Source organism: Pongo pygmaeus, chromosome 3, assembly GCF_028885625.2.
Source record: "Pongo pygmaeus isolate AG05252 chromosome 3, NHGRI_mPonPyg2-v2.0_pri, whole genome shotgun sequence".
In the NCBI taxonomy this organism is placed as follows: domain Eukaryota; kingdom Metazoa; phylum Chordata; class Mammalia; order Primates; family Hominidae; genus Pongo; species Pongo pygmaeus.
The window spans coordinates 99,786,872-99,798,891 of NC_072376.2; the positions used below are offsets into that span (position 1 = coordinate 99,786,872).

A 12,020-nucleotide genomic window follows, 5' to 3' on the forward strand; every position below is an offset into this window, starting at 1 on the left:
ATTATTTAATAAATAGTACAGAAAACTCATTAACTATTTGGAAAAAACAAACTATACTGTGACCTTACTTCTTAAATCAAAATAAATTTGGTTGGGGCAATGATTTAAATATGAAAAATGCAACCATAAAATATATGCTAGAAAAAAATATGGGTAAATATTTTCAAAAACTTGGAATGAGAAAGACCTTTCTAAACACCTCACAGAACCTACAGTCCATGAGAAAAAAATCCCTAAGAAAATTTTAATGTAAAACTAAATGAAAATAGGCTTAAAAGCAAACAAAAAAAAAACTGGGGAAAAAATATATGCAACAGATGTGATATATAAAGGGGTTTCTCAAATGTATGAAGAATTCTTTCTTATGTATCAATTAAAAATCTCTAGAGCTCAGCTGGGCGTGGTGGCTTATGCCTGTAATCCCAGCACTTCGGGAGGCCAAGGTAGGCGGATCACTTGAGGCCTGGAGTTTGAGAACAGCCTGACCAACGTGAAACCCCATCTCTACTAAAAATACAAAATTAGTTGGGCGTGGTGGTGCGTGCCTGTAATCCCAGATACTCGGAAGGCTGAGGCACGAGACTCGCTTGAACCTGGGAGGTGGAGGTTGCAGTGAGCCGAGATTGTGCCACTGCACTCCAGCCTGGGCGACAGAGTGAAACTCTGTCTCAAAAAAACCAAAAAACAAACAAACAAACAAACAAAAACAACTCTAGAGCTCAATAGCAAAAAGTGAGCTGATGCCATGAAAATAGGCAATTCATAAAAGAAGTGCAATGTCCAAAAATCATATGCGAACATGAATGTAGCTAGTCATCAGGGTAAAAATTAAGATGATTCTTCGTGTATTGGATTGGCAGTGATTATAAGAGTCACAGAAGGCAGACTGATGAGGAAGTAGAGAGTAAGTTGCTCTCCCTGAACTGTGGGTAGGAGTGCAAATCAGTGCAGCATTTCTGGAGGGGAGTTTGGCAATATGTAGGAATTTTTACAAGTTATATACCCTTTGGCCCAGTAATCCCCCTTTATGAATCTACCTGAAGGAGATGATTATCCAAAAGTGAAAATATGTGTGCCCAAGGATGCTTATTGCTGATTTGCTGTTAAAAATCCAGAACACTAAAAACAACCCTAAAATCATCACTAGGAGATGCTATTGTTCCCAATAATCAATACAATTTATTATAATGCTCTGTACTTTATTAGATGTCTATAACATAATGCTGAGGGAAGTATGCAGTATACTTGCTGCTTCCAGGACCCCATGTGTAACATACGCCAGTTATATAAAATTCAGAGAAGTCTAGAAGGATGTTTATCAAAATTTTGAGAGTGGTTTCCACTCGATAGAGGGTTTTAAGGAAATTAAAAAAGAAACTTTTTGATTTGTATTTTTCAGTAACATTGGAATTTAAACAAATAAGTATGCATCATGTTTACAAAGACATTAAAGCTATTTCTAAAAAGAGAAAACATTAAAAATTATCTTCAAATTAATCCTTTATAATTTTATTTTTTAACCAAGTAAAGAGTATGATCTGGTACTCCTTTTGGAGGCTAATCTCTAGATTACCTCCAAGGGAAGTGTTTTTCACATGTGGTCTTGGGTTAACTCTATCAGAATCACCTATGATAATCACCTTTTTTAAATGTAGAGTTCCAGGCTCCCTTCCCTGCCACTACCCTACCCCAACCAAACCCAGTAAGTCAACATATCTGAGGGTGAAGCCCCAACATAGTTCCCAAGCACACCTGGTGACATGTATGTATATTTAAGCCTGTGAATCATTACTCAGGAGAAGAAAAAAGGAAGAGTTAGCACGTTTACCAATGTCATTCATATTTACTTTTTTAGTCATGCTCCCTTGCTTTCTCTCTTTTTGGCTTTCCACCTGTTTTCCCACAATCTGCAGAAGCTGAAATCAAAATGAACTAAGAGCATTAACTATCAGGTGTTTTCGGGATTAAAACACTTAGGAAAACCCACAGAATGGCTGGTATTCATAGCAACCACCAATCCTTTTGTCTCAATTTCTCAACTTACCTTGTACTTGGATTTTTGATGAAGCCAGTGTTTACGAAATTAGGACACAGACATGTTGTTTTGACTCCAGTTATTTGTAAGGCAGCCAGTTCATCTGTCAAAGTTTTATGAAATCCAACAGCAGCAAACTTGCTTGAACTGAAAATAAAGAGAGAGTTTACAAAATAATTCAAGAATTCTGAAATGTCTGCCTGTTTTCCTCAGTTCAGCATGGTCCTCTGCAGAGCAATGTGGGCATTCCCTGAATCTCAGGCCCCAGTCCAGACATACTGCATCAGAGCCCACATTTTACAAGATTCTCAGGTAAATCTGTAAGCACATTAAGGTCTAAGAAGCCCTGACAGAAGATTTACTGCATCTTAGCATCACTTACGGAATAAGAACATTTCCTTAAAAAGCCTTTTAAAGAAAATTAGCAGAGTATTTGTTTTTGTTGTTGTTCCACAAAATTCAATGTCACTATAAGCTGTTCCTTATTTACTTCAAGATGTTCACAGAACTTGCTGAAAACTTTTCCTGGATAAATCCTATTCTTCCTTTAAGTCACAACTTCACTTCCTCAAAGAGGCCCTTCCTAACCCCCAGTCTAAATTATTTTCTCATTATATTGTAATTTTCAGTTTTCTATGATAGTATCTATCTCAGATTTGTAACTGAACATTCATTAGAGAATAAATTTTTTTTTTTTTTTTTTTTTGAGACAGTCTTGCTCTGTCACCCAGGCTGGAGTGCAGTGGTGCGATCTCTGCTCACTGCAAGCTCCGTCTCCCGGGTTCCCGCCATTCTCCTGCCTCAGCCTCCCGAGTAGCTGGGACTACAGGCGTCCGCCACCATGCTCGGCTAATTTTTTGTATTTTTAGTAGAGATGGAGTTTCACCATGTTAGCCAGGATGGTCTCGATCTCCTGACATTGCGATCTGCCCACCTCGGCCTCCCAAAGTGCTGGCATTACAGGCATGAGCCACCACGCCCGGCCGAGATTAAATTTTTTAAAACATCTGTCTCCCACACCTTTCCTATAAGCTCCATGACTGTTTTGGTCACCAGTGAATCTCCAGGGCCTAGCACAGTGCTTGGCTCTTGGGTGCTCAATGAATATTTGTCAAATGAATGAATCACAATGCAAAGCGTTTATTGTAACAGCTCTTTCATTTGGAAGTAGTAGTGAAATTACTTATTCTAAATGGACATTACTTTCTCTGGTTTTTTTTATTTAAAAAGGGCTTTATTAAAAAAAAAAAAAAAAAAAAAAAAAAAAAGAGATTCAAAAATAAAATTAGTTCTCGTTGTGGAAATTGAGGATTATACATACGGGGATAAAAATGTAGATAAGCCTAGAACATCTGGTCACATTGGTAAACAAAAAAGTTATTAAATAGTATTTGAATCATATCAAATCAACTAGAGAAGAATTGCATCTTCCCCCAAATGGGACATTTTGAGAATGAATAATAATAAATGTAACAAATGGAAAGCAAAAAAAAAAAAAAAAAAAAAAAAATAAAGATGATGTCATGGCAAAAAAAAAAAAAAAAAAAAAAAAGGGCTTTATTGAGATATAAATTCATATGTCATACAAAGCATTCACTTAATGTATACAATTAAATGGTTTTTGATATATAATTAACTTAAAAGTTGTGGTATAATATATATCATGTAAAATATGTCATTTTAACCATTTTTAAGTGTGCAATTCAGTGGCAAAAATTATCAGATAATCTTTTATTCTGTTAAATCTGTATGAATTAGCAATTATACAAAGTAGCTATACATTCTGGCCAGTTAATCTATGCTTTGGAAGACAGAAAGCTGTGGAAATGTGTCTCTTACCTTTTTTTAAAAAGTTTAGGCACATATTGAAGCTGATATGGTTTGGCTGTATCCCCACCCAAATCTCATCAACAATTGTAATCCAAATTGTAATCCCCACATGTTGAGGGAGGGCACTGGTGGGAGGTGACTGGATCATGGGGTCAGTTTTCCCCATGCTGTTCTCGTGATAGTGAGGGAGTTCTCACAAGATCTGATGGTTTTTTTAAGTGTTTGGCAGTTCGTCTCTTGCTCTTACTCTCTCTTGTTCTCTCTCTCTCCTGCTGCCATTTAAGACATGCCTGCTTCCCCTTCCTCTGTAATTGTAAGTTTCCTGAGGCCTCCCCAGCCACGCAGAACTGTGAGTCAATTGAACCTCTTTCCTTTATAAATTGCCCAGTCTTGGGCAGTTATTTATAGCAGGGTGAGAGGGGACTAATACAGAAGGCTTAAAAGAAAGACTGTTAGATTAAATTATATGAAATTAAAAGCTTCTGTATACTGAAAAACAACATAAATAAAAATCATATCTAAAATAGATTACTATGTGCTAGACATTGCCCTCAGTTATTCTGATGCATTTTGGGGTTTTTTGGGGAGTCTTTCTCTGTCACTTAGGCTGGAGTGCAGTGATGCAATCATAGCTCACTTCAACCTAGGAACTTCTGTGCTCAAGCAATCCTATCACCTCAGCCTCCCAAGTAGCTGGGACTACAGGCATGTGCCACAACACTTGAATAATTATTTTACTTTATTGTAGAGATGTGGGTCTCGCTACGTTGCATAGGCTGGTTTCAAACTCCTGGGGTTAAGTCATACTCTTGCCTCAGTCTCTCAAGGCGCTGGGATTATAAGTGTGAGCCACAGTACCTGGCCTATTCTAAATAATTATTTCGTTTAATCTTCATAACACCCCTATAAAATATATTAAGATCCTCATTTACCAAAGAGGAAACTGAGGTAAAGATGGGTTATCAAACTTGCCTGAAGATACAAAACAAAGTAGCAGAATCAGGTTTTACAGGTGGGTAATAAACCAGGTTTATATATGATATACTCTAAACTTTATTAACTCCAAGCAAATTAAGAGGCAAGTGACAAACTGGTAAAGCATTTGCACATATAAGACAAGGATAAGGTTAATATATGGCAACTTTTATAAAGGAATAAGACAATACACTAATAGATAAATGGCTAAAGGGCATTCACGGAAAAATCATAATATAAAAATGCCAGTAGATATAGGCATATAAAAATGATTTACTTTAGGAATAGTTCATATAAAAGTAAAGTAAAACAAGACAGAATTCTTGCCTAGCAGTAATTATAAGGATACGAAATTTTTATCTGAGTTTTTTTTCAATGTACAGATTTTTCACCTCATATAATTGAATCTAGCAATCTTTTCTTTTTAAGCCTTCATTCAATATATGTCAAACTTTCAAAAAAGTGATAAAAAACACTTTCTTTCCACAGCTTTCTATTTTCCAAAGCACAGGTTAACTGGTAGCCTTTTCTGGAAGGCAATTTGGCAAAAGGTATCAAATTCATTAAAAGTATGCCGTGCTCTCAGATCCAGTGTTTATCCCAAGGAAATAATCAATCATGTCTCCAAAGATTAATGTTCAAGGATAGTCCCTGGACTGCAGTTCATTAAAGCAAATAGTTGGGAATAATGTGAAACGTCTGTAGTGGACAGCTGTTGTTTTTTCCCATCAGCATTCGTGTCCCCTTGTTCTGGTAATACCACTGTCACCAAATGCATACAGTGATTGGCTCCAGGCTAGTCTAGTCACTGACCTCTAGAACAAGAACGTTTGAAGCCATTGTTGAAGTGATGTTTTTTTTTTTCCCCTCCTGCTGGACTTGGAATTTAAAGGGTTTAACCCTGGAACTTTTGGTAGATATCTGGCCAACAGAGGAAGACAGCCTGCTTGAGACTTTGATTACAGAACCAAAAAATTCCTCTTTGTGCCTGGGGCAGTTTAAGTTTTTTGTTCCTTGCAACTGAAAGAGTGACAAAATACCAATGATGAGTAAATTGAATAACTAGTGGCACGTATGTGCAGTGGTATCCCACGCAGAAATAGAAAACGATGTTGCACGTAATATATATTTATTAACATATAAATATTATTTTAAATTAAGAGCCAAAATTATAGATTTTTTTAATGCATAACTATATGTTTGCATTTAAAATATCCTTAAAAATTATAACATGCATATCATGATTATTTTGTCAGAGGCGTGTAAACCACAGCAACTCCATCTTAAATAGGAGCTGGGTAAAATAAGGCTGAAACCTACTGGGCTGTATTCCCAGATGGTTAAGGCATTCTAAGTCACAAGATGATACAGGAGGTCAGTACAAAATACAGGTCATAAAGACCTTGCTAATAAAACAGTTTGCAATAAAGGAGCCACCAAAACCAAACCCACCAAAACCAAAATGGCTACAAAAGTGACCTCTGGTTGTCCTCACTGCTACACTCCCACCAGCGCCTAACTGTTCACAAATGCCCTGGCAACGTCAGGAAGTTACCCTATATGGTCTAAAAAGGGGAGGCATGAATAATCCACCCCTTGTTTAGCATATTATCAAAAACTAATCATAAAAATGGGCAACCAGCACCCCTTGGGGCTGCTCTGTCTACGGAGTAGCCATTCTTTTATTCCTTTACTTTCTTAATACGCTTGCTTTCGGCCAGGCATGGTGGCTCACGCCTGTAATCCCGGCACTCTGGGAGGCCAAGGCGGGCGGATCACGAGGTCAGGAGATCGAGACCATCCTGGCTAACACGGTGAAACCCCGTCTCTACTAAAAATACAAAAAATTAGCCAGGCATGGTGATGGGCACCTGTAGTCCCAGCTACTAGGGAGGCTGAGGCAGGAGAATGGCGTGAACCCAGGAGGCAGAGCTTGCAGTGAGCTGAGATCACGCCACTGCACTCCATCATGGACAACAGAGCGAGACTCTGTCTCAAAAATAAATAAATAAATAAACTTTCTTTCACTTTGCACTGTGGACTCACCCTGAATTCTTTCTTCCACGAGATCCAAGAACCCTCTCTTGGGGTCTGCATCGGGACCCCTTTCTGGTAACATCTTTCTGGCAACCACGAAGGGACTAAAGTGCAGAAACCCTGACCCTATGGCTACCTTTGGGTAAGTGTTGAGGTCCTGTAACATATTTCTGGCAGACCATAGAGGTACAATACTGAAGAGACCCCTGACCCAAAGGAAAATCATCGGGGCACACCAGTGGGCTGACTTTGAGTAAGTGGGGTGCCTACACCTGGGTAAAGAATGGGATTGGGTTAGAGGCCCAACTTAGGGGAGTTAGAGTCTCTCCTAAGACAGAGTGGGTTACAGGTCCTTCTTAATAAAAGGCAAGGGCACTTGACCGACGTCAAGTTAGAGTCCTGACTTAGGAGGGTTAGAGTCCCTTCTAAGATTTAGGAGGTTAGGCCAGGTGCAGTGGCTCACACCTGTAATCCCAGTACTTTGGGCGGCCAAGACGGGTGGATCACTTGAGGTGAGGAGTTCGAGACCAGCTTGGCCAACACGGTGAAACCCGGTCTCTACTAAAAATACAAAAATTAGCCAGGCATGGTGATGTGTGCCTGTAATTCCAGCTACTCAGGACGCTGAGGCAGGAGAATTGCTTGAACCCAGGAGGCCGAGGTTGCAGTGAGCCGAGATTGCGCTGCTGTACTCCAGCCTCGCCAACAGAGCGAGACTCCATCTCAAAAATAAAATAAAATAAAATAATAAATAAAATAAATAAGACTTAGGGGGTTAGAGGACCCTCTCAGTAAAGTCCCTGTCAGCTAAGAACAGGTTCGGCACTATGGGATGTTAACTGCCGTTCTCTTTGGATTAATCTGCCTTTGTACTCTTTGCTGATGGCTATGGGTGACAGGGTTAGGCATGCACAGGACCATGGGACATAGGGAGCTTTTTCCTCCCTAAAAGGGGAAACTTGAGAGCTGATAGGATTGCTGGAAAAGATCCCTGCTCAACCAACAGCAGCAGCCTGAAATTTTCAGTGTCGCTGCAATAGGTGGGTCTTTCTCTGGCCTCCCTGATCATTTTGCCTTCCCCACCCTGCCACAGGCAATACTTTCCATCTCTACTTTTCCTTTCCCTTTCTTATCTTTTCTATTACTCAGGGCGACCTTCTTGCCTAGAGACCACATGTTGAAATTCTAAGTCAGAGGTTGGATTAAAGATGATGGGGCCCAACTGGGGGTAAATTTAAGCCTTGCCAGTTTGATATTGGGTGCTAAGCAGAGCAGTTAATGTCTACGTTTTATCATGCATATTTTGCTCTGGCCAAAATGAAAAAAAAAAAAATTTTCCTTTATGATGCAGCTTGGTCCCCGGGGAGATGGTGCCACAAGCCCGATCACTAGGGCTGCTCAGGGAAAAGGAACCCAGAAGCCTGGCCTGCCAGCAAAAGGCTAAGAATTTGTTACCAGTTAGATTTTTAGCTTCTCTCTCTGTGCAAACAGTTGAATGAATGGAAAAAAAAAATCAGTGTTTATCTCCTCTGTAAAGACTTAATTAATGCGAAAAAGAATTCTAAGGCTAGTCTTTAGCTGGTGTATTTTGTGCTATGAATTCGTTTTTCCGTGTAGAGGCGTAGTTCGGGATAAAACATGGGCTTAGAACACCTGTAAGCCCGCTTTTCAAGACGACCCAGCAAGCTGGTTAGTAACAAACTTGGTTGCAGGTCCCTGAAACAAACAAAAAACCCGATGAAGTCTCCACCTTGTTTCATGTGCTTGGGAGCTTGACCTTTTAACCGCATGGCAGTACCTTCTCTTGGGCTCTGTCGTCCAGGGAACAAGAATTTTAAAGTTCATGTCATAGCCAGCTCTGAAAATCATATTAAATAGTTAAAAGCCTTTGCAAGCTCAAAATTAACTAATCTAGACTCCTTCTGAGAAAAGAAATGGACACTGACCAGTCCTGTAGCTCAGGAGCCAAGGTTTTGCACTTTCACAGTGGTAGTCTAGGTTCAATTCCCCACCTAGGAAGTAAGTCGTTACTGATTTAATATATGTGTGACCCTGTCCTCTTCTCCATGGACTGTCTTCAATTTTCCTTCCTCTAAGCACCTAGGAGTTTACCTTTGGTAAAGTTCAGAAGCTGGAAATATTGGCCGCTTGGCATGGCTAAAGTCGGGTAATAAGAGTTCTGAAAGGATTTCTTCTTTAGAGAGTACTATGGTTAAAACTCAGCTTAATTAAAAGTGGAACAAGCTATAGATATATTTAAAAGGCCTTTATGTTTTTCTCTTCTTGAAGCTTGTTTTGCTGGAAAAAGGTTTTTTCTTCTCAGTCAACTGAATTATTTTTCTTTGTTTTTTTTTGTTTGTTTGTTTGTTTTGTCTTGTTACTATTAATGCTCACATGAAAGGCCCGTAGATAACTTCTGGTAGCTTGGGACTACTTGGGAAAAACAAAGGCGGCACCACAGACCCAGTTTTGGGAGAAAAAAAAGAAAAAAAAACCCTCTGCTTTCCTCATGAAACCCCAAGAATTAAAAGCAGATAGATTCCTCTCAAAATCAAAGGCTCTGTTCTGTTTTGCATTGTGTTATCTGACGGTTTTGAGTTTGGGGGAGGGGGGGTATCCGCAATTACTTTGCATTATGAGAGAGCTTTGGTGTGTAATAACTAGGTAGGAAATGTACTGTAAGGGGTGGCTAATAGAAGTTATGGAGGGATACTTGACTCTGCACACTTGGATCAGAGAAGCATGCTCTTGGCCACCTGGAAGATAAGGCAACATCCTCACCCCTCACTGGGAGATGAGACTCTCATGAGGATGGGCTGATTGCAAAATGGGCTGATTGGCTTTGGGTTGCCTTGCAGTGAAATTCACAGTCGGTAAAAGCACTGCATTGTCTTCTCCCGTAGTATTTCCCTCCTTTTGGGGATTCAGGATCCAAAAAAAATGGCACCTTTAATTTTGGAGATCTGTCTGCCTTCAGCTGCTTATTTGCTACTTGTTTAGCCCTAGAAACACATGCTCTCCTGGCCCTGTTCCTCCAAGGGCTCCACCCTGAAACCAGTCACCCAATTAAGAAACTGGCAAATGGTGGGGCAAGGTGGCTCATGCCTGTAATCCCAGTACTTTGGGAGGCTGAGGTGGGCGGATCACTTGAGGTCAGGAGTTCAAGACCAGCCTGGCCAACATGGGGAAAACCCGTCTCTACTAAAAATAAAAAAATTAGCTGGGTGTGGTGGTGGGCGCCTGTAATCCCAGCTACTCAGGAGGCTGAGGCATGAGAATCACTTGAACCTGGGAGGCAGAGGTTGCAGTGAGCCAAGATCATGCCACTGCACTCCAGCCTGGGTGACAAGAGTGAAACTCTGTCTCAAAAAAAAAAAAGAAAAAAAAAAAGAAACTGGCAAATGAAAAACTGTATAAGTGCTGAATCTTCTGTCTATTTATAGTGCATGTTTATATATTACAAAGCTCTAATTAATTGACTTAGAAAAATAAGTGCATAAATCAAATATTTTGTCAGAAAAATAGAAACTTTAATGCCTTTTTGTTCATGTGACTTTAGTAATCTTTTGAAAATAAAGACAGTTTTAAAGTTTATTGGTAAAATAAAGTGTCTTAAAAATGTAGACATTTGGTCTAAATTAAGGTCAGATATCAGATTTGCTAAATGCTTTAAGGACAAATTGTTTCTTTAACTTTTGAAAACTGTTCTATTTACCTACCTTAAAGCCATCAGATTCTAGATAAGGCCTCCACGATGTGTGGAATTAGCCATGCCCCATGGCTATGCTGGAGAATCAGCCCTTATCTGCATGTCTGCCTGGTGTGTCCTAGACTAGGCTCCACACCTGGTACATAATTAAAATCCCTTACTTAACCAACGTTTTCATCAAAAATAAAAGTTGCTAGAAGTTAGCATTGTAACATGTAATTAAGACTACTGAAGAAACAGTTTTACATGCAAGGTGTATAAAAACGGTGAAATGTGTTTTTGGTAAAAAAAAAAAAAAAAAATTATAAGAAGAAGCATGGGAATGTGGATTATTTTCTGCCTAGATTAAAGTATTAAAGGATTGTGTTAAGTGGAAAGAAAAAAAAAAAGATTTAAAGAAGTTGTGGAAGGTTTTTTTTAGATGGAGTTTTGTTCTTGTTGCCCAGGCTGGAGTGCAATGGCGTGATCTTGACTCACCACAACCTCTGCTTCCCGGGTTCAAGCAATTCTTCTGTCTCAGCCTCCCAAGTAGCTGGGATTACCGGCATGTGCCATCATGCCTGGCTAATTTTGTATTTTTAGTAGAGACAGGGTTTCTCCATGTTGATCAGGCTGGTCTCGAACTCCCGACCTCAGGTGATCCACCCATCTTGGCCTCCCAAAGTGTTGGGATATACAGGCGTGCGCCACTGCACCTGGCCTTCGTGGAAGGTTTATAATAATTAATTGTAAGAAATTCTGTGTATAAACATATTGGCTAAAGTTAAAGGGGTATTATTCAGTTTTTCCATAAATTAAACATTGGAATAAAAGCACAACAGGTTTTTCTTAGAGGACTTATCTGCTCTTTCACAAAAAACTGTAAAGGGTTATAAAGGTTTATAAAATCTTACCTTATGATTAAACATTAAAATTGGGTAAATATGTCTCTAAGGTTTTATTAAAAATTGGGTTTAACATTAATAATACATTAACGTAAAGGTGAAATTTCGCTTATTTGGTATAAAAATCATCCAGGAAGCATTCTCAAATATGAAACAGTGTTTTGCTTTCTTTGGACTATATTTGTATAAATATGTTATTGGTATATGTTCCAAAGTTATAAGAAACTCCTTTATTTCTAATATGACTTAGTGTATGTTACTAATAATTATAACAGTTATGTAAAATTTTGTGTGCCACAAAAGTAACCAAATTTCCTTATCAATTGTGGCTTTAATAGTGGCTGTCCTAAAGCTTTTTATCATCCACAGACAATTGTCTTGTTTTAATCCTCTTTAAAAGGTGGTTTATATAATCAACTATAGAACTCTAGCAGGTGTTCTTAAATGCAGGTTTCTAACAATTTTAGAAATTGTAACATTAAAATAAAGAAAACAACTTTCAAAACTCTCATAAAAAGCTAGAATGTTCATGAATAACAAGTAGAACAGG

General features: G+C 38.9%; 1 protein-coding gene across 1 annotated transcript in view; it reads right to left on the reverse strand.

Moving 5' to 3' along the window:
• The window catches only part of HSD17B11 (hydroxysteroid 17-beta dehydrogenase 11), a 50,868-nt gene that overhangs the window by 12,665 nt on the left and 26,183 nt on the right, over positions 1-12,020 (reverse strand). Inside the window, exon 5 of the mRNA XM_054485860.2 lies at positions 2,045-2,182. Coding sequence (XP_054341835.1) covers positions 2,045-2,182 — 138 coding nt within the window. The remainder of the gene's footprint in view (positions 1-2,044; positions 2,183-12,020) is intronic.